Source organism: Doryrhamphus excisus, chromosome 7, assembly GCF_030265055.1.
Source record: "Doryrhamphus excisus isolate RoL2022-K1 chromosome 7, RoL_Dexc_1.0, whole genome shotgun sequence".
Lineage (NCBI taxonomy): Eukaryota > Metazoa > Chordata > Actinopteri > Syngnathiformes > Syngnathidae > Doryrhamphus > Doryrhamphus excisus.
Genome location: NC_080472.1, coordinates 21,698,466 through 21,726,142, shown reverse-complemented (window position 1 = coordinate 21,726,142; position 27,677 = coordinate 21,698,466). Strand labels below are relative to the sequence as shown.

At 46.3% G+C, this 27,677-nt stretch overlaps 1 protein-coding gene across 14 annotated transcripts in view; it reads left to right on the top strand.

Annotated features, from left to right (window-relative positions):
* magi2a (membrane associated guanylate kinase, WW and PDZ domain containing 2a) overlaps positions 1-27,677 on the top strand; it is a 98,165-nt gene that overhangs the window by 5,524 nt on the left and 64,964 nt on the right. For 10 of the 14 annotated variants that reach the window (XM_058078162.1, XM_058078159.1, XM_058078158.1 and 7 more), the window contains 2 exons: positions 851-1,547; positions 22,974-23,090. In XM_058078162.1, the coding sequence (XP_057934145.1) occupies positions 1,253-1,547; positions 22,974-23,090 (412 nt within the window). In that variant the 5' untranslated portion in view covers positions 851-1,252. Of the gene's footprint in view, positions 1-846; positions 1,548-22,973; positions 23,091-27,677 lie in introns of all 14 variants that reach the window. The other 4 variants (XM_058078167.1, XM_058078164.1, XM_058078154.1 and 1 more) reach the window with 3 other exon arrangements.

The following is a 27,677-nucleotide window of genomic DNA, read 5'->3' as shown; positions in this document are numbered from 1 at the left end:
CCCGGAAGCTTCCAGAAAGCCCAGTCAATGTGTTTATACTAACGTCTATATCATGATATGATTTATGCTCCGCCTATTATTATTACTCCACCTATTGAATGCTATTTTCATCACTTACTGGCCTTTAAACGCCTCATATCACAAATCAAATGTCAGCTGACTTTGACGGATGTAACGCATGATAGTATAACCTAACCTATTCATTATTATTATTCATAATAATTCATGTTGTATTATTATTGTATTGTTATTTATTCATTGTGATTAATAGTAATGCTATTATTTAATGATGTAACATAGGAATAATAATTATTACTCATAATAACTATGCATCATAACTACTACTATAATAGTAGTAGTATTGTCATAATAATTCATGTTGTATTATGTTTTATTGTCATTGTTATTACTGCAATTATTGTTAGTAGTAGTAGTAGTACTATTAGTAGTATCCAGGAGAAAGTAGTCCACCAGGGGGAGCTATGGAGCCAAAGCCAAATCATCTGGGTTGCAACCTCTGTCTCTCTCTTTTATGTTAAATGTAATCATTATTATTATTATTCTCAGGCCATATTTTATTGTTTTCATATTTCCCAATATGAATATGATTTTAGTGGTTTTATATTTTTCTACTTTTTGGGAACTTTGACCATGACATGAAGACAGTGTGAGAGGCCTTTTTTCCTAGGAGCGTACCACGTGACCTCTGGAATAACCTAGATTAGATTTTACGTTATTCCAAATGGACTATTCCAATTAAGTTCGATTTGTTTATGAGGTTGATTTTTGTCATTAGAATCTACTGAAAATATTATCTGTTTTTTGTCTTTTTCCCACCATGGAAAGAAAGATGTTCCCCCAGCAGCCTTCACATCCGGGTCAGTCATGGACGGAGTTCGGTGTTGCCTTCAGGTTACCCTCGTACATCGGCACTAACGTCATAAGAACATGTGAACAACCCTGAAACGTCCTATGATATGAAGAAGCTATGGAAATTAGAATAATAGTGTAGAAAATGGCTTAAAATGAAAACGGCTTCACTTTTCAATAGTGAGGCTGTAACCTCCCACTTCCGGCGAGCCACTCAACGCGTCACAAGTTGAGACCGTAAAGGCAACACGGAGTGTCAACCCAGCTGTCTCCTCACACCGAGGACATGGGCTCGAGTGGCTGCCAACACGGAAACATCGCCCCGGGGGTGGGGGGCCCTCAAAGTACGCCGGAACTTTCCACCCCCGCCTCCATGTGAGCCATGTCCAAGAGCCTGAAGAGGAAGAAGAACCACTGGAGCAACAAAGTCCATCAGCGCGTACTTGGCCGGAGCGCGGAGGGAGAGCTGCTGGCTCCGGAGCTGAGGGGCGGCGCGGAGCATGGCCAGTTCCCGCTTGTGGGCGAGCGTCCTCCCGGTGGCGCTCCGTGCCTTCCCCTCCAGGGCGAGCTGCTGCTGGAAGTGAACGACACCCCGGTGGCAGGACTCACCAGCCGGGACGTGCAGGCGGTGGTGAAGCACAGCAAGGAGCCGGTGACACTCAAGTGCGTCAAACAAGGTAAGCACGCAACTTTATCCTCCGGAGTGGGACTCGGATAGCTTCCAATTAATCCTAAACATTCCCAACTAACGCTTGAGTGTTGTCAACGTGGAGGACGCTGTGTGCGGCATGTGGAGAAATGTTTTGTTATGCTAGCGGTAGATGCTAGCGGAGGGGTGTGTTGCATTTGAGGCAATCGGAAAAGAAACAACCCCAAACAGTTGTGTGTGTTTTTTGTTGTTTGCAAAGTATATCATATTTACATTGGCACTACCAGGAATACCACGACATGACTACTAGTGCATGACTACTACCAGGGATACCACGACATGACTACTAGTACATGACTACTACCAGGAATACCACGACATGACTACTACCAGGAATACCATGACATGACTACTAGTACATGACTACTACCACATGACTACTACCAGGAATACCATGACATGACTACTAGTACATGACTACTACCAGGAATACCATGACATGACTACTAGTACATGACTACTACCAGGAATACCACGACATGACTACTAGTGCATGACTACTACCAGGAATACCATGACATGACTACTAGTACATGACTACTACCAGGAATACCATGACATGGCTACGAGTACATGAGTACCACCAGGAATACCATACCATGACATGACTACTGGTACATGACTACTACCAGGAATACTATGACTGGACTACGACCAGGAATACCATGACATGACTACTAGTACATGACTACTACCAGGAATACCATGACATGACTACTAGTACATGACTACTACCAGGAATACCATGACATGACTACTAGTACATGACTACTACCAGGAATACCATGACATGACTACTAGTACATGACTACTACCAGGAATACCATGACATGACTACTAGTACATGACTACTACCAGGAATACCATGACATGACTACTAGTACATGACTACTACCAGGAATACCATGACATGACTACTAGTACATGACTACTACCAGGAATACCATGACGTGACTACTAGTACATGACTACTACCAGGAATACCATGACATGACTACTAGTACATTTTTAAAGATGGTCGTCCCTCAGGTTACCTCTCTTACTTCTGTGTAGCTTGTGGGGAAGAGTATCTAGCACAAGTTTACCCAGCATGCCTTGCGGGTTGTAGATGCAGGTATAGTTAAGTGCTCTTTTCAGTTTGTTTTGAGGTGATGATGGAGGGAGTATTTACTGGCTATTCTCTGAAAATGTACCGGTTTTCTATGTCTTTTATGTCTTATTATGTTTACTATATAGGGTAATGGGAGTGTAGAGGTGACTATAGGGGTGTTATTTCATGTCTGGAGGGCTCTATTCAAGTTAAAAAGCGTAACTGGAAGCATTGTCCTTGTCTTATTATCTCTTGTTATGTCTATTAAATTGGGTAATGTGAGTGTAAAGGTGACTATAGGGGTGTTATTGTGTGTGTGGAGGTCTCTGATGAAGTTTGAAGTCTACATGAATCCTCTTTAGTGGAAGTGGACGTAACCAGTATCCACCACTGGGAGGGGTGGCATGCATGTACTATAATTTTACGATTGTGGAGGGGACGTTGCATCCTACCGAGAGACGTTTTCCAATATTTTCCTTACCTAATTGAGCTAGACAGCTCTCAGCATTGTGCGGGATCAGGAATAATAAATACAGTGTGGGTGTTTGTTTGCCAACTCCCAGAGCAGTCGTCTTGATGCTGGCTCTTTTGAAAAGCACACACAAATCCATGTGAACGTGCACCACAAACAGCAAAAGTCCGTGCAGACATTTGAATCTTTTCCTCTGGGATCCCTTAATTGTACGCACCTTTTATCAGCTCTGATTTGTTTGTGGGGAAAAAAACCCTGTAAAAAAATGAAGATTTATGTAAAAGTGCAGCCAAGTCTATGAGAAACTAATATCAATTATTTACTATTTACGCTTCAGTGATTGCCTTTTTTTTTAATCCAATCAAAACACATGAATTCCCTTTGAGTTGATCATATTTCTAACATCTGCCTACTTGATAAGTAGGACGAAGAAAAATCTACTTTGGAACCAATGTGGAGGCAATATTTCTTATATTTTTTATATTAATTAAAATATATATATATATATATATATATATATATATATATATATATTTTATATTATATATATAATTTTTATTTCTTATATATATGTATATTTACATTTTTTCATCTCATTCATTCATTCATTTTCTACTGCTTATCCTCACGAGGGTTGCGGGGGGTGCTGGAGCCTATCCCAGCTGTCTTCGGACGAGAGGCGGGGTCCACCCTGGACTGATGGCCAGCCAGCCAATCACAGGGCACATATAGACAAACAACCATTCACACTCACATTCATACCTATGGACAATTTGGAGTGGCTAATTAACCTAGCATGTTTTTGGAATGTGGGAGGAAACCGGAGTACCCGGAGAAAACCCACGCAGAACATGCAAACGTAGGTGGAATTGAACCCTGGTCTCCTAGCTGTGAGGTTCTTGCGCTAACCACTCAACCACCGTGCAGCCCCCATTTTTGAATCTATTTTTCAAATTCATTTATTTTCTACCGCTTTTCCTCACGAGGGTCGCGGGGGGTGCTGGAGCCTATCCCAGCTGTCTTTGGGCGTAAGACGGGGTACACCCTAGACTGGTCGCCAGCCAATCACAGGGCACACATAGACAAACAACCATTCACACTCACATTCATACCTATGGACAATTTGGAGTCGCCAATTAACCTAGCATGTTTTTGGAATGTGGGAGGAAACCGGAGTACCCGGAGAAAACCCACGCATGCACGGGGAGAACATGCAAACTCCACACAGAGATGCCCGAGGGTGGAATTGAACCCTGGTCTCCTAGCTGTGAGGTCTGTGCGCTAACCCCTAGACCACCGTGCCGCCTATTTTTCAAATTGATTGTAAATATTTTTTTTCCATTTGGTGAATTGACCCTGAATGGGGCATAGTGGGCCGACCCACAGCACATACTGAGCCCCATGAGGGCGTGCCTGGCTGAGGTTGGTGACCTCTTCCCTGGGCTGAGGATGAGCAGGATTACGTATTCCCTGAAGCAAGATGGACGACTCTTTGCCTCAAAGGAATGGATGATGTGACCGGAGGATCCCATTCCGGGGAGCCGCTAAAGTGTCCCGCGTGGATGAAGACGTTCCTCAAAAGTTGTGTGGGAATTGTTCTGCTAGTTCTCCATCGGGTGAATGAGAACTTTTTGTGACCTTCTTCATTATCAACGCTCTAGAAAGTTGCACAGAGGAAGTGAAAATAGACTGAAGAGCCTTTTTTACACTTTCATGGCCATGCATTAAAGATGAGCACCAGACGTTTTTGCTTGAGAGTTCCATTTTTCTCCATCGGAGAAGACGTTGGACCGGCTCAGCTGATCCGGTTCAGGCGGTCCGGCTCAGACCTTAATGGTACAGGAGTTAAGGTTTGTGGAACAGGCACGAGTGCTTCCCACCTCCAGGTGTGTACAAACGAGTGAATGTAAATTCCCAAAGTACTTTTCCAAAAGTTCTTCGGAATTAGCATCATATCTTGAGAAGCAGAAAGTGTATCCGATGAAAACTATTTCCCAAGCGAGGAGATCATGCTCTGCTCCACAGCGTCACGGAGCATGTTGGAATCTCAATAAAAGGCAGCACTCGTGCAGCCCCTGACGCTTGTGTTGGCTGTTTGGACGAGAATGGCGGTGTGACGACTGACTCTCCGTGGTTGGCCATCCACCAGGGGGGTATGCCTAACTCTGCCCAGCTCGGGGGGGGGTCGCGTCCCCTCAGCTTCCTGTTCTCCCGAAGCAACATCCTTCAAAAGGCCACCAGTGTTGTGCCACTTCTTCCAACAATTAGCCGCACCCCCTCTGGTCACTTCCTGATGCCCCCTCTTTGTTTTTCTATTGGTGGGCGACTGTTGGACCACTTGGATCAAACCCTGGACCGACCCCCCCCCCCCCCCAACCTCCATCCCGGTCCCTCAAAGGATGAACCATAGCTCTCTATTTTTACAGCATCCATTATTATTCTAATGAGGTGTAGCTCTGTGGCTAAGCTAAATCTGCTCCCTGGAGGCCCACCTTCTCGGCGCCAGCCAGCATCATCATCATCATCATCATCATCATCGGAGCGTAGCATCCTGCTGAGCGGAGTCTGATGCCGTTGAAGCTGTCGCCGGTCGTGGGTCCCGGGATGGCGTCTCGTTGCCAGCGTTGCCGCCGCGTTCATGCAGTATGCACGATAGGGAAGCTAGCCTGACTGTGTGCTCAAAAGAGTAGTGGATTCGATTCCCTGGATTCGAGTGCATTTGGAAGGACCGCAACTCCACTGGAGATGAGTCTGGTTTGTCCCTACAGATCTTCCCCATTCCCAATTTGATGTTTCCAGTGAATGCTAGTCCGGTCTGGTCCGGCTTAGCTTGGGAGGATGAATCCTCAAGCAGGAATCACGACGTACAGGACATGGAGTCAATGGCAGGACAGCCGTAAAGAAAGGACAACAATGGACGTTATTCCAGTCTTCCAGTCTGGATCCAGTCCAGCCCAGCCTGGTCCATTTAGGTACCCTACAACTGTGGTTGTACCCCACAGAAGGGGTGACAGATTGAGAATTAATTGAAGTCGGGGTGTAACAAGGATCGGTATTAATGATGAATCGGTTATTGAACGGTACTGGGGCTGCACGGTTGTGGAGTGGTTAGCGTGCAAACCTCACAGCTAGGAGACCAGGGTTCAATTCCACCCTCGGCCATCTCTGTGTGGAGTTTGCGTGTTTTCTCCGGGTACTCCGGTTTCCTCCCACATTCCAAAAACATGCTAGGTTAATTAGCCCCTCCGAATTTTCCATAGGTATGAATGTGAGTGTGAATGGTTGTTTGTCTATATGTGCCCTGTGATTGGCTGGCCACCAGTCCAGGGTGGACCCCGCCTCTCGCCTCAAGACAGCTGGGATAGGCTCCAGCACCCCCGCGATTCTGGTGAGGAAAAGCGGTAGAAAATGAATGAATGAATGATTATTTTATTTATTTATTTAACAATAATAATGGGATAGGCTCCAGCACCCACCGTGACCCTCGTGACGATAAGCGGAATAAGCGGAATAAGCGGAATAAGCGGAATAAGCGGAATAAGCGGAATAAGCGGATAAGCGAAAATGAATGAATAACGGTACTTTGACAAGTAGGCCAGATAGCGTTTCTTGGCGCCACACAGCTAGCTAGCTGGTTAGCATTAAAGCTACAGACCACGTGGGCGGAGTTAAAGCACTTTTAAAGGCTGCCACACCTCCAATGCCTTTCCCACGGCTGGGAACTCCTCCAGTGGTCCGTACTGAAGTCAACCGTGCCCTAAAGTGCGTCTGATGACTCGTGTTTTTCCACCGTCAGCGCAACATGGTCGCCCTCGCCCGTTTGTGTCAAATAAATGTTTGGCCTTCAAATTAGACGCCGAGCGCTAAAAAACCCACCAAAGTGGCACCGGGCTGTCAAAAGCGACACGGCGTTCCGTTAACGACGTCTCAAAGCATGCGGAGAATGCGCTTGGAAGCAAAAAGCAATTTAAGAAGAAGAAGCAGCGGCGGTGACGGATGTGAAGTTGAAACACACCATCAGGACGTCTTCCTCTTCCCTTCTCCTCCAGCGCGTCTACGTCTTCATTTTCTATCCGTGCCATCTTCCCTCCTTGATGCTCGCAGTCGTCCGCGTCTCCAATGTGCTCGGTGAGCCGGCAGCTAATGATGAGTCATCTCCAGACAGTCTGCTCCGAGTTAATGAGGCTTAACAGATCTCACATGGCGCTGACGTTCGCCTGTTTCGTCGTCTTCATAATCATCTGAATCAGTCGGCCCCCCGTGGGGGACGCGGCCCATCACGTGGTCGGGGGGGGCTGGTGTGTAAATTTCATCTTCTCTGCTCTCGCCTGCCTCTCCCCTCATCATCCTCCCATCCTCCCACTCGTGATTGTGTCTGAAAGCTGACATCACGAATAGGAGGCTCACAGTCGGAACCATGGCCGCCCTGCACACCGTTTCTTCCTTCACTGGAACGCACGAAAAAGGGCTGCCGGGGCGCCTCGTCCGCCGCTTGGCTTCCCTGGGAATCGAGCGCGTGTCTGGAACCGTCCTTGATGCCTCGGCATCATCCTGACGTCGTAACGATGCATCTGCGTTTGAAAGGGAAAGTTTTGCCCGAGACCACCTTGAAATCCTACTGGCTGCTCGGAGCCTGTGTCCTAGTACAGTACACCCAGCTGGGCACCAGACTCCGGATATTTCTTGTTGGTGTTGGTATCATATATCATATATCATATTTTATCATATCATATCGGTATTGCTTCCTCCATTAATTATTATTATTATTATGATGATTAGTATTAGTAGTAGTAGTAGTAGTAGTAGTAGTATTGGTAGTGGTGTTATTATTATTATTATCATTATTATTATTATTAGTAGTAGTAGTAGTTGTAGTATTATCATTATTATTAAGTTCCATATTGTATGATATGATAATTATGGGGCTGCACGGCGGTCAAGTGGTTAGCGCGCAGACCTCACAGCTCGGAGACGCAAGTTCAATTCCACCCTCGGCCATCTCTGTGTGGAGTTTGCATGTTCTTCCTGTGCATGCGTGGGTTTTCTCCGGGTACTCCGGTTTCCTCCCACATTCCAAAAACATGCTAGGTCTAATTTTTAGAATTATTTAAAAAAATATTATTGAAGTATAAACTCAAAATATTGCATGACCACAGTCTGAATATTATGGGAATAAAGTCAGAATTTTTTTATTTTTATTTTTATTTTTATTTTTTTTTATTTTATTTTATTTTTTATTTATTTTGAATGAAGGTTTTCCAGGAATAAAGTTCCAATAGTACAATAATAAAACCTGAAAGTGGTGATTCGACCATGTTAGACCAGACTGTCGTTGGTGCAATACCACCTGCTTCCACTGGAGGCAGCAGCTGCTGTATACAGTATCAGCATAAATCTTCTTTGTTTGGCCTTGTTCTCCGGGACAGTCCCACACTAACCGCACGGCGTCGTCCATTAGTCACGCTGTACGTTGTTTATGCTCACAAAGTCTCCAAGAAGACAAACTTTGGGGTCTCTCCTCTGACTGATTGGTTCTCCTCCGGCCCAGATGGCCTCGGCGGGGCTATAAAGTCGCCGAACGCGAGAATGATCTATCCCGTGCCGAGCGCCCCCACGGATCAGTCTCATCAAGAGACGACAGCAGGCCGTGAGGTCATTAATAAAACCTCGGCGGCGGGACGGAAGGCGGGAAAAGTCACCTTATGTCACATCGTTGTCTATTTATTCTTTTTTTTTTTCCGGGCCTTATTTGTTTGCGGCTCTTGAAAGCCGTGAAACATCCCGGAATGATCACATCGATTCCGGCTGAGCGAGTCGCGTCTCGGGAGTCATGTGTCAAAATGAAATGGCCTTCGCATCGTTTATCTCCCGCCTTGTTCCCCGTGACGCGACCTTGACGTGAGGGAGAAACAATAGGAAGCAGACAAGTTTTTAGGGTCGGCTTTTAAAGGACCCTCGGCCCCCAAATTAGGGGTCGGCTTGTAAGCAAGGACACTTAGCCGAGTGCAGATAGCAGCAATAATCCGGCTGTGGAGAGACTACCGTATTACTTTCAAAATACCCCGTAGGAACCTTTCCTGCGCACCCTAGTTCTCATTTAGCACCCCCCGCCCCCCCCCCCCCCCCCCCGGGGTATAATGCAACGCGACACCGACTGGTACTCCAGGTTGATCCCGCTGTGTGTGCATATCCGCTAAACGAGCGCGCCGTGTAATGGAACACGCCCACCAAACACTCCCAATTTCACAGGGCGCTCCATCCGTAATGGCCCCCCCGAGACCGCCCCAGGCAGCCCACGGATCCGGTGTTTGGATGTGCGCTCCGCCGCGGTCAGCTATCTCCATTTATTTCCATAATCTGGCGGTGCGCATCACCACTCGGGACTCGCGAGTGGTTGGAGGGAGTGAGGGGGCGAGGGGGGCGGGGGCTCTTGTCGCTTCTTGACTTAGTTTTATTTCAGGCCGGTGTGGCTAGCGATGCATATTTAAGGAGGAAAGCCTCACGGTTCGTTCTCATTAAAGTCGCCCCTTTCAAGGCCGGGTAACCTTTAAGGCCCCCGGGCTACGTTGCCCAATGTGGGGACCAAAAATAACTGGGGTAAGAAAATGCCAGGGCAGCAGGGGGCGCCGCAACATTTTAATGTGGTCACTAGGTGTCAGTAATGTTACATGCATGAGATGGATGGACCTTCACCTGCACCGCATGGGGCCAGCAGGTCTGGCATGATGGAGTCAAAGACAGTTCTCCCATTTAGTGTGGAAGTGGTATATTTCATCCAGTGTTGAAGTAGTTGTGGGTGTCCTGTGAGGGGTTGCTGGTTCCATCCTCAACATATATTTCAGACCTCCTGTATTTCACTTCAGCATCAGCATCCACCTTATTGGGAAGACTGGATATGGTTTGGGATTCGAAGCCGGGGAGTGTTCGAGTCTAGTTAAGGCCCTGGTTTTCCTTTGTGCTGGTGCCAAATTGAGGGGGCCATCAGAGAAGATAGGAGAATAGGGCGAGCATCAAGAAGCCGGCGTGCCGAATAAAGTGTCCAGGAAGCAACCCGGAATGCCGGCCGTATAAATCCCAGCAGTCGCTCGGAGCAAAACGACACAGGTGTCGTCCTCTAAAAGTCAACGGCCCGTATAGTAAATCCAATAGAAAATTACTGCGACAGCCGTAAAAGTGACTTATTGGGACGTCAGCCGCCTCTCAAACGCCGCCCCCCCCCCCCACCCCCACCCCCTCGGAGTCCGACCTGTCGGCTCCAATTACCTGAGGCCAGTGTTTGCCTCCGCCTGGGCGACATCTGTATCCTAATTGCCGCCGCCTGGTCGGCGAACGGCACTCCGAGGTGCCCGTGTTTTGGGCGGCGACGGCTCGATTAGCTCACAAACCAGCGTTTTATTTTGGAAGGGATTGTTCATCATCGCTACGCAACGGGGGGGGCACATGGCAGACGCTCTACTTGGGAAGCTTGAGTATCTTCTTCCTCACACGGGGGGGATGTACTACATACACAGGTCAGATGTACTACATGTACAGGTCAGATGTACTAGATACATAGGTCAGATGTACTACATACATAGGTCAGATGTACTATGTGCACAGGTCAGATGTACTTTGTGCACAGGTCAGATGTACTACGTGTACAGGTCAGATGTACTACGTGTACAGGTCAGATGTACTACGTGTACAGGTCAGATGTACTACGTGTACAGGTCAGATGTACTACGTGCACAGGTCAGATGTACTACGTGCACAGGTCAGATGTACTACGTGCACAGGTCAGATGTACTACATACACAGGTGAGATGTACTACATGTACAAGTCAGATGTACTACATGTACAGGTCAGATGTACTACGTGTACTGGTCAGATGTACTACATGTACAGTTGAAATGTACCCCAGGTGTGTTCTATGTCTATGTTCTGTGTTGAAGTCGGTGTTGATTGGACGGGATGTTATTCCAGCAAGTGTCCGTGTGTCCCAGGAGGATCCATGCAGCCCAAAGCTGGTTTTTATTGGCCTGCAGCACATCCTAAAAATATCATCTAACAAGAAGTAAAAAAAGCTCTAGTAGCAGTAGTTCTACTACAACAGAAACCGCAGGAAAACATTGTGGTTTTAGCAGAATAATATTAGTATTATTAGTATTAGTATAATAATAATATTAGTATAATATTAGCAGGGAGGTGATGTCATTTTAGTTGCATGGAGTTAAAATGATTCCACAAGTAAATTTATAAAGATTATTTTAAGAAGAAAGTTGAATTATTGGGAAAATCTTAAACAGCAAAAATGGAATACCAAAAAAATCATATTCTAATCAGCACCACACGTCCCACAGGGGGCGCCCTCGAGCTTCCACCAGGGCATTACCCCCCCCCCCAAGGAGAACATCCACTCCATGACTGGCGCTCCCGTTACACAAGCCTGCACCTGCATGCAAAAATAACCTGGAAAGCTGAAAATGGAGCACGCTAAGAGGAATTGTTCCTGCCTGGGTCCCCCACCCGGCCCCCCTCGGCCCAGTCCCAGAAAGGCTCTCAACGCCACATAAATGTTTCATGACTACTACACGCTAAGCATGTGCGTTGTTGACTTCGACCAATCAAATCCTTCCTTCCTTCCTTCCTTCCTTGCTCTCTTCCTTCCCTCCTTCCTAAGCATGTGCATTAATGACTTCGACCAATCGAATCCTTCCCTCCCTCCCTCCCTCCCTCCCTCCCTCCCTCCCTCCCTCCCTCCCTCCTTCCTCCCTTCCTTCCTTCCTTCCTTCCTTCCTTCCTTCCTTCCTTCCTTCCTTCCTTCCCTCCTTCCTTCCCTCCTTCCTTCCCTCCTTACCTCCTTCCTTCCCTCCTTACCACCTTCCCTCCTTCCTTACCACCTTCCCTCCTTCCTTTCCCTCCTTCCCTTCTTCCTTCCTTCCCCCTCCTTCCCTCCTTCCTTTCCCTCCTTCCCTCCTTCCCTCCTTCCTTTCCCTCCTTCCCTTCTTCCTTCCTTCCCTCCTTCCTTCCCTCCCTTCCTCCTTCCCTTCCTCCTTCCCTCCCTTCCTCCATCCCTCCTTCCTTCCCTCCATCCCTCCCTCCCTCCCTCCCTCCTTCCTTCATTCCTTCCCTCCTTCCTTCATTCCTTCCCTCCTTCCTTCCTTCCCTCCTTCCTTTCCCCCTTCCTTTTCTCCTTCCCTCCTTCCTTCCTTCCTTCCTTCCTTCCTTCCTTCCTTCCTTCCTTCCTTCCTTCCTTCCTTGACTTGCAGTCAGGTGCTAAGAAAGGAAAGTTGCCATACTTGGAAAATGACAAAAAACAGCAAAAATGTCAGAAAAACAGCAAGAAGAATAAAGTGAGAGAAAAGTCATTTTATTAGCATAAAGTTGAAACATTAGCTCCTTGTGCTGGTGAAGTCATAGCATTAGGAGGAACGTAACAACGGGAATAAACGCCCGGGCTCGCCAAGGGGCGGGTCCATCAAGCACGGAGCGCGTCTATTGATCCCATCTGCATATAAATAACTTCAGCCACCAGGGAGCCGCTTCCTGACGCACTCCCAGAGGGGCGGCCTGCCATTCTCAGCGATACCTTTGGCACCACCACCGCTCCACCAAATCCGCCCGCAGAGGAAGTATTCCCCTTTGCGCCGGTTTTGGCGGCGTGACTGATCCATGGCTGAGCAATACATGGCAGCCGTCCCCTTCATGTCCGTCGCTTCTGGAGGCCCCAAGTTGTAAAGTGACACTAACACGCTGAAAGGAAACTAGCACCTCTCCCATCAACGTGATAGCCGCTTGTAGCTTCCCCGTGGGACAAAAACAAGCTCCACACTAACCACACTAACTACTTGTATAGAGAAAGTCAGTGTGGTCATTTGGAGTCTGAAGCTAAAGGTTTGTCACTGAGAAGGGTGGGACCTTTAGGAGGAGCACGCTTCATCTGGAAGGTCATAGTTCAATCCTCACACCGGCTTTTGACAGTGATGCTGATGGAGCGTGCAAGCCCTCAATGGCATGTCGTGCCGCATCCTCCCACTTGGCCACTTGGCCACGGGGCTTCTGGGGCCGGGATGCCTGGCATAGTCTGAACGAGGCTTTCTTTTTTCTAGCTGAAGTTGGTGTCCAGCCTCCACGTCAGCTACTGGACCTGTCACCTTTCACTACCATGAGATGTTGTGACACCCTAATAGGAAGTATTCAACACTGGTCCCTAGCTGTCAGTAATGTCATCTTGATGGGACAACAGCCAGGAACAACAAGGAACTCTCCCAATGCAAATTGCCTGTCTATATTGTGTTTTACTTACATTTTAAATGGCTTATTTTCTCATGGAATGGTAAATAATGGTGACTATAGGGGTGTTATTTCATGTCTAGAGGGCTCTAATAATGTTACAGAGTGTATTTAGAAGGTGGTAAACACGTTTTCTATGTCTTTTAGGTATTATTTCCTGTTATTATATTTACTATATTAGGTAACAGTAGTGTAAAGGTGACTATAGGGGTGTTATAAAATGACTAGAGGGCTCTAATAATATTAAAGAGTGTATTTAGAAGGTGGTAAACAGGTTTTCTATGTCTTTTAGGTCCTATTTCCTCTTATTATATTTACTATATTGGGTACCAGTCATGTTGAGGTGACTATAGGGGTGCTATTTCTTGTCTAGAGGACTCTAATAATGTTAAAGAGTGTATTTAGAAGGTGGCAAACAGGTTTTCTATGTCTTTTAGGTATTATTTCCTCTTATTATATTGACTATATTGGGTAACAGTAGTGTAAAGTTGACTATAGGGGTGTTATTTCATGTCTAGAGGACTCTAATAATGTTAAAGGGTGTATTTAGAAGGTGGTAAACAGGTTTTCTATGTCTTGTAGGTTTTATTTCTTCTTATTATATTTACTTTATTGGGTGAAGGTAGTGTAAAGGTGACTATAGGGGTGTTATTTCATGTCTAAAGGACTCTAATAATGTTAAAGAGTGTATTTAGAATGTGATAAACAGGTTTTCTATGTCTTTTAGGTCTTATTTCCTCTTATTATATTTACTATATTGGGTAACAGTAGTGTAAAGTTGACTATAGGGGTGTTATTTCATGTCTAGAGGGCTCTAATAATGTTAAAGAGTGTATTTAGAAGGTGGTAAACAGGTTTTCTATGTCTTGTAGGTCTTATTTCTTCTTATTATATTTACTTTATTGGGTGAAGGCAGTGTAAAGGTGACTATAGGGGTGTTATTTCATGTCTAAAGGACTCTAATAATGTTAAAGAGTGTATTTAGAAGGTGGTAAACAGGTTTTCTATGCTCTACCAACCAGAATATTCCATATACAAGTAAGGAACCTACTTTTCAGCGCCAATTAACCGTATGAAGGACTGGAACTGGAAAGTAACACCAAAAGTTGCACAAAGAAAAGCTAAAACCAGCAAAGAGTTCATCGAGGGGTGCGATTGTGCCTCACTGGCTGGGATGGCCACAAAAGTCTTTCAAGTTTGGTTGAGAGTCTTGTGCAAAACAGCAAGTATATTTTCCCTGTGAAAGCACAGCGCTGTGCCGCTAGTGACACAATAATTAGCCTCCTCTCGCTCGCAGGAAAAGAAAAATCGATGAGCTACGCGGCACAGTCATTACTTGGAAAATAGACTAGCCTGTTTAAATGTTGATTTTCTATAGTGACTCCGTGTCTTTGTGCACGGGGCAGGAAATCGTTTGTCCTCGCAAGTGGTGGCTGATGTCTGGGATAGGAAGTCTATGGAATGTGTCTTACGAAGTCTAACAGCTTGTTGACAAAAATACACAATAATACGTGGGTGGAGCATCAGCTTGGCTACAACAGCAGACCCTTTTAAACCGGGGGTAGGACCACAGGGTATCCATGGGGTCTTCACAAGTCTACAACCCAATCCTTTCAATGTAAGGCCTTGAAATGTCAAAACTTCAAGGTCTTTCAAAGAATGGGGCTGTCAGTCACAAGGTTGGGATGGAAAGTACAAACCTACCCAGGGAGGGGTTCAGGGTACCATGGATGGATGGACGGATGAATGGACAGACGGATGGATGGATGGACAGATGAACGGACAGACGGATGGATGGATGGACGGATGAACGGACGGATGGATGGATGGATGGACTGACGGCTTGATGGATAGACGGATTGACAGACAGATAGATGGACAGATGGATGGGCGGATGGATGGCTGGACAGATGGACGGACGGATCGATGGACAGATGGCTGGATGGATGGATGGACAGATTAATGGATGGACGGACAGATGGATGGATGGACGGATGGACAGATCGACGAACAGACAGACGGTTGGATGGGCAGACAGATGGATGGGCGGACGGAGGGACGGATGGACGGATCGACGGACAGACGTACGGACGGATGGATGAATGGACAGACGGACGGATGGATGAATGGACAGACGGACGGATGGACAGATGGATGGATGGACAGATGGATGGATGGATGGACGGACGGATGGATGGATGGATGGATGGACGGATGGATGGACGGATGGATGGATGGACGGATGGACAGATGGATGGACAGATGGATGGATGTTGCACCCTCATCAACAGGAAGGTTGTCAAAGTGAACCCAAGCGTGGCGGTAAGAGCGAGGTACGTACCGAAGGGTGTTTGCGGCTCCGGCTCCCGGCCTGACCTTTGACCTTTGTGTTGCCGCTTCTGTGCGTCACGCTGATGCAGCAACACGGCTGCTTGTTTGTCTGGGAATTCTTGTCCACGATCCGTGGACGGGAGTGTTGGACGCCGACTCCAACTTTGCTGTGATCAGGAGTCAAACTGCCAAGCGCAGTCGGGCAAAGGGGCCCTTTGAAGCGTGCTGTGATTGGCCGAGCGTGGCGACTGCTTTGACAGCGCGCCCTGTGACGAGGAGCCACAGAAGCTCTCTAGGTCACCCTGTCTGCACCACGGCGTGGGCGCGTGTGCGTGCGTGCGTGAGAGAAGGAGTAAATCTCTTTTTAACGCTCCATGCTGAGAGACGGCATAGATTTACTTTGCAAACCTCCCGCAGCTCCAAATTCCCAGCTCAGTCGTTTTCCCCTTTTTTCCTCCCCCAGTCACAACTTTGTGTGGAATGCTAACGTTTTTAAACTCAATTAGAAAGTGAAACGTTAGCAAGCGGTGACCTAAATACAGGAACTCAAATATCAACGCAACACTTTGGCTCTTTGGCTGCATGTTCACAAGGCGGCCTGTCGCTCCGAAACACTGTTTACACGTGTGTGACGCTAGCGCTGGGAATTAATCCTTCATCCAGCTGCATGTCAGCATTCCAGGGATGACGCCTCATCTGGCCATCTTAGGAATGTTATTTAGAAGTTTGGAAACAGATTTTCTATGTCTTTTTTTGTCTTATGTCTACTATATTGGTAATAGGAGAGAAAATGTGACTGTAGGGGTGTTATTTCATGTTTAGAGGGCTCTCACGATGTTGGAAATTTTATTTAGAAGTTTGCAAACAGATTTTCTATGTCTTTTTTTTGTCTTATTATGTCTACTATATTGGTAATTGGACTGAAAAGGTGACTGTAGGGGTGTTATTTCATGTCGTAAGGTTCTAATAATTTTAGAAATTGTATTTAGAAGGTGGTAAACTGATTTGCTCTGTCTTATTTTATCTTATTATGTCTACTATATTGGTAATAGGAGAGAAATGGTGACTGTAGGGGTGTTATATCATGTTTAGAGGGCTCTCACAATGTTGGAAATTTTATTTAGAAGTTTGCAAACAGATTTTTTAATGTCTTTTTTTGTCTTATTATGTCTACTATATTGGTAATTGGACTGAAAATGTGACTGTAGGGGTGTTATTCCATGTCTTGAGGGCTCTAATAATTTTAGAAATCGTATGTAGAAGGTGGTAAACTGATTTTCTTTGTCTTATTTTCTCTTATGTCTACTATATTGGTAATTGGAGTTAAAAGGTGACTGTAGGGGTGTTATATCATGTTTAGAGGGCTCTCACGATGTTAGAAATTTTATTTAGAAGTTTGCAAACAGATTTTTTTATGTCTTTTTTTTGTCTTGTTATGTCTACTATATTGGTAATTGCACTGAAAAGGTGACTGCAGGGGTGTTATTTCATGTCGTAGGGCTCTAATAATTTTAGAAATCGTATTTAGAAGGTGGTAAACTGATTTGCTCTGTCTTATTTTCTCTTATGTCTACTATATTGGTAATTGGACTGAAAAGGTGACTGTAGGGGTGTTATTTTATGTCGTAGGGCTCTAATAAATTTAGAAAGCGTATTTAGAATGTGGTAAACTGATTTTCTCTGTCTACTATGTTGGTAATAGGAGAGAAAAGGTGACTATAGGGGTGTTATTTCATATCATAGGGCTCTAATAATTTTTGAAATCGTATTTAGAAGGTGGTAAACAGATTTTCTCAATCTTATTTTCTCTTATTATGTCTACTATATTGGTAATTGGGGTGAAAAGGTGACTATAGGGGTGTTATTTCGTGTCTAGAGGGCTCTAATAATGTTAGAAATTGTATTTAGAAGGTGGTAAACTGATTTTCTCTGTCTTATTTTCTCTTATTATGTCTACTATATTGGTAATTGGAGTGAAAATGTGACTGTAGGGGTGTTATTTCATGTCGTAGGGCTCTAATAATTTTAGAAATTGTATTTAGAAGTTTGCAAACAGATTTTCTATGTCTTATTTACTCTTATTATGTCTACTATATTGGTAATTGGAGTGAAAAGGTGACTGTAGGGGTGTTATTTCATGTCGTAGGGCTCTAATAATTTAAAAAATCGTATTTAGAAGGTGGTAAACAGATTTTCTCAGTCTTATTTTCTCTTATTATTTCTACTATATTGGTAATTGGAGTGAACAGGTGACTGTAGGGGTGTTATTTCATGTCGTAGCGCTCTAATAAATTGAGAAATTGTAAGAAAAATGTAGAAACTGATTTTCTCTGTCTACTATATTGGTAATAGGAGAGAAAAGGTGACTATAGGGGTGTTATTTCATGTTCAGAGGGCTCTCATGATTGATAGAAGTGTTGCCTTCATATTTACGTTGATCATGTGTGGACATTTCCACAGGAGGAGATCAATGTCATGTCAGTGGGATTGTTCAACCCTTATTTGTATCTTAAGTATCTTAGTTAAAAATAAATCTCCCCGTTGCTTCCACAAGGCTTCAAGGTCTCTTCTCTCCACTGTCGCTCCATCATTACCCACAATTCCCTTCCACCCGCACGTGACAACAAAGTGTCACATTTGGGACGCTCCCTTCCATCAGAGTGCGAGTGCGGCGGCGAGCTGAGCAGACTGCGATGCTCCTGAGCTTTGGCTGGATGAGTTCAATTAAAAAGGGCCGCCGGCGACATATAATGAGAAGTGTGTTGTCACGGTGACGGCGACACAGCCACATTAGGCCAGGATACCTTTGTTAGCGTCTTTGTGTGCTGGTGGCTACACGGGACACTAAATTTGGCTAAATCACCTCTTGCTAGCCAGCTGTGGCCGCCTCATCAATTAGTGTTGGTAGTAGTGTTGTTGTCAAGTAGTGTTGTTGTCAAGGCAACCGCGCTGCCAAGCACTCGCTTGCTCATTCCTGGTGTACTCAAGCAGCAGCGGTGGCGAGGAGGCACTTGGGCAGGAGGAGGTAGATCCTCCTCGTGATGAGTGAGTGGCGAGTGGCGAGTGGAGAGATAAGCGTCTTGGATGACGTTACGTCTGGCCTCCTGAGGGAACCTGATTGGCGCATCCCGAATGGAAGGTCCCCTAAAAACCAGAACCTTCTGTGTTCTCCACCTTGTCCCCATCTGTCTTCTTGCATGCAAATAAATGCGTTGCAAACTTTTGCAACGTGAAAAGACACCTAGTTGGTGGCACAGTTAGCTGGTAGCATCTTCATCCCTGGGGAGGGACCAGCTGCTGCCTTGTTTTGGACTCAAAGCAGGCATGGGTTTGCCGCCCGGGGGGGGGCGACGCATGGCACCTGCTGAGTGCACAAAAGCCTGGTCTTCTGAGTCATCCTATCCATCCATCCATCTATCGTTCCATCCATCTATCTATCCTTCCATCCATGCATCCTTCCGTCCTTCTATCCATCCATGCATCCCCTCCATCCATCCATCTATCCATCCATGCATGCCATCCATCCTTCCATCATCCAGGAAGGATCCATGCATCCCCTCCATCTATCGTTCCATCCATCCATCTATCCTTCCATCCATGCATCCTTCCGTCCTTCTATCCATCCATGCATCCCCTCCATCCATCTATCCATCCATGCATCCTTCCGTCCATCCATCTATCCTTCATCCATCCATCCATGCATCCTTCCATCCATCTATCCATCCATGCATTCTTCTGTCCATCCATCTGTCTTTCCTTCCATCCATGCATCCCATCATCCATCCATGCATCCTTCCATCCATCCATCTACTATCTATCCTTCCATCCATCTATCCATCCATCCATCCACATATCCATCCATCCTTCTACATTTCCATCCATCAAGCTATCCATGCATCCTTCCATCCATCCGTCCATCCATCCACATTTCCATCCATCTATCTATCCATCCATCCATACTTCTACATTTCCATCCATCTAGCTATCCATCCATCCACATATCCATCCATCCTTCTACATTTCCATCCTTCTAGCTATCCATGCATCCTTCCATCCATCCGTCCATCCACATTTCCATCCATCTATCTATCCATGCATCCATCCATCCATCCTTCTACATTTCCATCCATCTAGCTATCCATGCATCATTCCATCCATCCTTCCATCCATCTATCTATCCATGCATCCTTCCTTCATCCATCCTTCCATCCATCCATCCATCCATCCATCCATCCATCCATCCATGAGAGGAAACAGCTAGCATGGAAGTGTGATGGAGAGGTCCACACTTCTTCCACGTGGTGGACCATGAAAGGATACCACACGCTATTGTAAAGATATGCTATATGAGTTGTTATGAAGTTTCTTTTCCTAATATTATGACTTTATTACCACCTTATTTTCACTTTTTTTCCCCAACCTAATTTGACAAAAAAATGCAACTTTGTTTTGTTTTGTTTGTTTCTAATAATAATAATAATTCTAATATTCCCACTGTGTGCTACTAAAAGGCACACAGTCACAAGGTTGTAGGAATTGATCCATGTGGTGGTGATGGTGGGGGTTGGGGGGGGGTTTGCATGTCCAAGGCCCGGCAGTAGGATCAGTCGGTCGTTCTGCTTCTCCTAGAAGAACCACAGCTTATCCAGTCTGGAGTTGCAGGGGAAGATGTTGACACTGAAGCGGCGATGAGGAGAGCGTGAGAGCCATGTAGTACCCCCTTTTGGTGGACAGGGGGAGCCCCTAGGTCTGGGATCTTGTCGAAAAGAGGACTCTCTCCCAGTGTGATCCTCTCCCTCTCACTCTTCCTTCCCTTCCTCTTGATCCACTCTCCTCGCCGCCTCCCTGTCACTCTTATTTTCCACGCTCCCCTCTTCCCGTTCCTGGCTTTTTCCACCGAGCGCACACACACACACACACACACCGAGCGAGTGAGCGGTGATGGGAGTGGGAGGGGGTGCTTGGCTGGCAGGCTGACTGGTCGCGGCTCGATTGCAGCGAGAAGAGATTGAGTTGGGTGACCGGCAAAAATACCAGCGGGAAAAGCTCGATGTGCCGTGGCCTTTCCGACAGCGGACGCATCGGGGACGCATCGGGGGACGCCGTGGCGTGAGGACGCTATCTTTTCCAAGAGGTGACATTTTGTGTGTTTGTTGTGTGTGTGTGTGTGTGTGTGTGTTTGATTCCCGTGCGTGTGCACACACCTTTTCAGCATGCAGACCGCCCGCCTGCTCGGCTCTTCTCATGCAAATGCTAATTGGCCACTCGTGCCGCCGCTCGCCGTCTTTGACTGAGGCGCAGATGCACTCGCCCGCTTCAATTCCGCTTCCTTCATTAGGATGCCGCAAACGACTCGGGCTCTGATGGATCACACGAGCACGAGCGCGCTGATTAATGCCTGCCAATCTACGCCTGGAAACTTCTAAACTAGGTTGCCCTCAGATGATGGACTCACCTGCACCTTCTGGTTCCAGACCAGGACATCCATGCCTTGTGGAGCCCTCCCTCTCCTTCTCGCCCCCATCCGTGGAAAAACGTGATTATCCCAGCACGTCCATGGATTTGGGGACAACCCAGGAAGGGTCAAGTTGATGCTTGTTCTATGCCCAAACCCCCCCTCCCACCCCCAACTGGGGACTGCCCTCACCTTCATCTCGCTTATCCTCCGTCGCCGCCGTCTTCACTTTTATTTCCATGCTGAGCCAGCGAGATTCCCTGGATTGCCACAGAGGGAGGGGGTGGGCTTTACGGGCCATTAGTGGGTGTCGTCCCAGCACATGTTCCCCAGTTAACACCTCCACCGGTCCATGGCCTCCTCGGACAGATACTGGATCGGAACCTTGGTGGTTTGTGGGACGCTGATAACCTGATACCCTCCTGACCAAAACGTGACCACGACCAAAAAAATGTTCGCTTTGCTGGCTCGGATCTTAAAGGGATGGTTGGGATATTTGGATCGGATCTTAAAGGGATGGTTGGGATATTTGGATCGGATCTTAAAGGGATGGTTGGGATATTTGGATCGGATCTTCAAGGGATGGTTGGGATATTTGGATCGGATCTTAAAGGGATGGTTGGGATATTTGGATCGGATCTTAAAGGGATGGTTGGGATATTTGGACCTGACTTTGTATGACATCCCATCAGCAGTGTAGAGCATCAATAGTGACTTACCCCCGACCTGGGTCCATGAGTCCAGTCCTGGGCTGAACTGGGCTCACAGGACCAGGTTCTAAGTACACAGGACCAAGCTCTAAGTGCACGGGACCAGGTTCCAAGTACACGGGACCAGGTTCCAAGTACACGGGACCAGGTTCCAAGTACACGGGACCAGGTTCCAAGTACACCGGAACCAGATTCTAAGTACACGGGACCAGGTTCCAAGCACACGGGACCAGGTTCCAAGCACACGGGACCAGGTTCCAAGCACACGGGACCAGGTTCCAAGCACACGGGACCAGGTTCCAAGCACACGGGACCAGGTTCCAAGTACACGGGACCAGGTTCCAAGCACACGAGACCAGGTTCCAAGCACACGGGACCAGGTTCCAAGCACACGGGACCAGGTTCTAAGTAGGTTCAGCAGTGTCAGTCTGTAGTGACTTACCTCCGACCTGGGTCCATGAGTCCAGTCCGGGGCTGAACTGGGCTCACAGGACCAGGTTCTAAGTACCGGGACCAGGTTCCAAGCACACGGTACCAGATTCCAATTACACAGGACCAGGTTCCAAGTACACAGGACCAGATTCTAAGTACACAGGACCAGGTTCTAAGTACACAGGACCAGGTTCCAAGCACACGGTACCAGATTCCAATTACACAGGACCAGGTTCCAAGTACACAGGACCAGGTTCCAAGTACACGGGACCAGGTTCCAAGTACACGGGACCAGGTTCCAAGTACACGGGACCAGGTTCCAAGTACACGGGACCAGGTTCCAAGTACACAGAACTACAACATTGGACTTTTTCAAGGCTGCAATCTTAAACGGCCGATTTCACTTGAATGCATCTTTGCAATCAGTTCTTTCTTCGTCTCGCTTCCATTTCTTCTTTTTGCGTTTAGAAGCCCTCCTTAGAACCTCCTCCACATCTGGATCGGGATGGTATCCGTTCTGTTCTAAGATTCCCAAACGTCTGTCCCCGTTTTTCACCCCCCCAGGCCAGTGGTGGTTCCTTTTCCTTCAGCGTGACGTGTGACTGTGTCTTCTTCCTGTGTCTTCCTCCAGGGGGCGTGATCGACCAGGACCTGTGCCGCTTCCTCAGCCTGCGCTTCCAAAAAGGCTCGGTGGACCACGAGCTGCAGCAGATCATCCGGGACAACCTCTACCTCCGCACCATCCCCTGTGAGTCCAAAATGTTGGCGTTGGGGGAGGGGGGTTGATTTGCTCAACATTTGTTTACGTCTTCAAGGAGCCGTGACGGTTGTAGCGTACCGGTGTGTTAGCTTAGCATTAGCTTAGCTGCATCATTAAGCCCGCTGAGCTGCCTTCTGAAGAACTGTGGAACTCAGGTCGCCAGATGATTGGGGTTTGATGATTGTGGTTTCAGGCTGGATGACAACATGTCTCAACACCTGGGGCGTGTTGGTTCTATAGCAGAGTGAACCCTCCTGTCAATCATTCAGTCAGTCGGTGCACGGGACCGGTGGTCAATTCAGTCTCCGGGCACCAACTGACTGAATGATTGACAGGAGGGTTCACTCTGCTATAGAACCAACACGCCCTGCACGTCTAATTTATTGTCCGGTTAATTGATTGATTGATTGATTGATTGGGAGGAGCCTAATTGTGTGTGAATGATGGCCAACTCTGTTTCTGTCTCCTTTCTTCCTTGCTGTGCTGATGAGGCGTTCAAGCGCACTGCGTATTTCTGTGTGTTTTTTTTTGTCGCGGCCGCTGGCTGAGAGGCATTGAGGAGGAGGTGAAGGAGGAGGAGGAGGGGAGGAGGAGGGGAGGAGGTGGGGAGACAAATTGGAGAAGAAAAGCATGCAAACAGACAAAAGGGAAATGGGCTGCGTGCAGCGAAGCAATTGAACGGCACAATGACGCTTGATTGCTAAGCCAAGAACGATGGATGGACGGCTTTTTGCCCGAGAACTTCCTGTTCGAGTATGAGGTCACGTGACGGAACTTGGCAGGCGTTGGCGAATAAAAGCAAAGGCGACCTGATAAACGCTCGCTTTGCAGCTCTGACGCCTTTTAGCTGGGGAACGTCTCAAGTAGCGGCGTTCAAGGCCAACACTTCCTAACAAAAACACCAAAACAGGGTGGACCCCGCCTCTCGCCCAAAGTCAGCTGGGGTAGGCTCCAGCATACCCGCGACCCTCGTGAGGATAAGCGGCATAGAACAGGATGGATGGAAAGAAAACAACGGAGGTGGAAAACGGAGCCCGGTGCTCTTTTTTTTGGGGGGGTGGGGGGGCCTTGACCATCATCATCCCAAACCTGGGCAGACATCAGGTGGTTCTCTTCGAAAGATATCCAAAGAGCTAAAAAGGCAAAGCTAATAGGACGCTACTGTTATCAGAGAACTACAACAAAGTTTTGTGGCTGTCTCTACGTACTGTGAGTGTGTACTAGCGTGTACATTCATGATGGCCGTGTAGTACTGGTAGCGTGTACATTCATGATGGGCGTGAAGTACTAGTAACATGTACATCCATGATGGGTGTGTAGTACTAGTAATGTGTACATTAATGATGAGTGTGTAGTAATGTGTACATTCATGATGAGCGTGTAGTACTAGTAATGTGTACATCCATGATGAACATGTAGTAATGTGTACATTCATGATGAGCGTGTAGTACTAGTAACGTGTATATTTATGATGAGCATGTAGTACTAGTAATGTGTACATTCATGATGAGTGTGTAGTAATGTGTACATTCATGATGAGCGTGTAGTACTAGTAACGTGTATATTTATGATGAGCCTGTAGTACTAGTAATGTGTACATCCATGATGAGCGTGTAGTACTAGTAATGTGTGCATCCATGATGGACATGTAGTACTAGTAACGTGTGCATCCATGATGAGCGTGTAGTACTAGTAACGTGTACATCCATGATGAGCGTGTAGTACTAGTAACGTGTACATCCATGATGAGCGTGTAGTACTAGTAACGTGTACATCCATGATGAGCGTGTAGTACTAGTAACGTGTACATCCATGATGAGCGTGTAGTACTAGTAACGTGTATATCCATGATGAGCGTGTAGTACTAGTAACGTGTGCATTCATGATGGGCGTGAAGTACTAGTAACATGTACATCCATGATGAGCGTGTAGTACTAGTAACGTGTACATTCATGATGATTGTGTAGTACTAGTAACGTGTACATTCATGATGAGTGTGTAGTAACGTGTACATTCATGATGAGCGTGTAGTACTAGTAATGTGTACATTCATGATGGACATGTAGTACTAGTAATGTGTACATTCATGATGAGCGTGTAGTATTAGTAACGTGTACATCCATGATGAGCGTGTAGTATTAGTAACGTGTACATCCATGATGAGTGTGTAGTAACGTATACATTCATGATGAGCATGTAGTACTAGTAATGTGTACATCCATGATGAGCGTGTAGTACTAGTAATGTGTACATCCATGATGAGCGTGTAGTACTAGTAACGTGTACATTCATGATGAGCGTGTAGTACTAGTAACGTGTACATCCATGATGAGCGTGTAGTACTAGTAACGTGTACATCCATGATGAGCATGTAGTACTAGTAACGTGTACATCCATGATGAGCGTGTAGTACTAGTAACGTGTACATCCATGATGAGCGTGTAGTACTAGTAACGTGTACATCCATGATGAGCGTGTAGTACTAGTAATGTGTACATCCATGATGAGCGTGTAGTACTAGTAACGTGTACATCCATGATGAGCGTGTAGTACTAGTAACGTGTACATCCATGATGAGCGTGTAGTACTAGTAACGTGTACATCCATGATGAGCGTGTAGTACTAGTAACATGTACATCCATGATGCGTCTTGGATGTTTTTTTTATTTTTTTTTTTATCACTCTCTTTGTCTAATCTCCATTTTTTTTTCAGTTTGTGGAGGAAATGAAAAAAAGATCCACAAAAAGGATTTAGTGATTTTAGCCCCTGCGTGTGGTCCCGTATATTGTGATGGGGGCTTAGTCACATGGTAACATGCAACCAATCACTGGCGGCGTGGAGATTACGGCAGAGGCGGCCACGTGTGGGAAATGTTGGCTGAAGGCAAAATGGGCCTTTTGCTAAATCATCACATACTTTTTGTAAAGTTAAACAGCTCTGTTTCCCGGAGCTTTATTGTTATGTGCAGCTGGTGTTGAGATTTGAAAAGATAACATTGGATGGGGTGGGGGGGTTTGGGGGGGGGGGGCGCTTATCTTGAAACTGTACGCCTGTTGAGATGGCTGAGATAAATGTGGGAACTTGAGAGGGAATGATCATAAATGATAATAAATATGCCAGAGATCTGAAGTGCTTCATCACAGCAATTCCAACATCACCCTTCAGTGGGGAGAAGAGACATTGGGTGGGGGGGGGGGGGCAGACAGGTAGAGAGTGGCTGCTTCTCATACTAATCGAGGAACTTGAACCCAGCCGGGGGGGGGGGGTAGCTTAGAAGTATTGCCTGCTGGAAGTCCAAGGGCAGAGCGTTAATAGCCCGGGTCCGTGTGAAATCAGGCCTATCATGGCGTAATCCTCGTAGACCTGATGAGAGCGATAGGTGGGGGGTGGGGGGGGGGGGGTGAACGGGAATCCCTCCCTAGCGCTTCATTGCTTTCTCGCCCGCCCGCCGTTCAGCTATGATGATGCTAATAGACATGCTATCATATGCACCGTATGATGATGCCAATAGACATGCTATCATATGCACCATATGATGATGCTAATAGACATGCTATCATATGTACCATATGATGATGCTAATAGACATGCTATCATATGAACCGTATGATGATGCTAGTAGAGACATGCTAATAGACATGCTATCATATGTACCTTATGATGATGCTAATAGACATGCTATCATATGTACCGTATGATGATGCTAATGGAGACGTGCCATATGATGATGCTAATAGACATGCTATCATGTAGATCGTATGATGATGGTAATAGACATGCTATTATATGTACCGTATGATGATGCTAATAGAGACGTGCTATCATATGTAACGTATGATGATGCTAATAGTCATGCTATCATATTTACCATATGATGATGCTAATAGACATGCTATCGTATGCTGATCCTAATATAGACATGCTATTATATGTACCGTATGATGATGCTAATAGACATGCTATCATATGTACCGTATGATGATGCTAATAGACACATGCTATCATATGTACCGTATGATGATGCTAATAGACATGCTAATAGACATGCCAATTATGTACCGTATGATGATGCTAATAGACATCCTACCATATATACTGTATGATGATGCTAATAGACATGCTATCATATGTACCGTATGATGATGCTAATAGAGTCATGCTATCATATGTACCGTATGATGATGCTAATAGACATGCCATCATATGTATCGTATGATGACGCTAATAGACATGCTATCATATGCACCGTATGATGATGCTAATAGACATGCTATCATATGCACCGTATGATGATGCTAATAGAGACATGCTATCATATGAACCGTATGATGATGCTAATAGACATGCTATCATATGCACCGTATGATGATGCTAATAGAGACATGCTATCATATGAACCGTATGATGATGCTAATAGACATGCTATCATATGTACCGTATGATGATGCTAGTAGGCATGCTATCATATGTACCGTATGCTATGTATGCTATACTGTACAGTATATTTATAGCCAGAAATTGACATGGAGTCCATGTGTCCAAAATATGTTTTCTAAGATGAGGAGTTGATATGA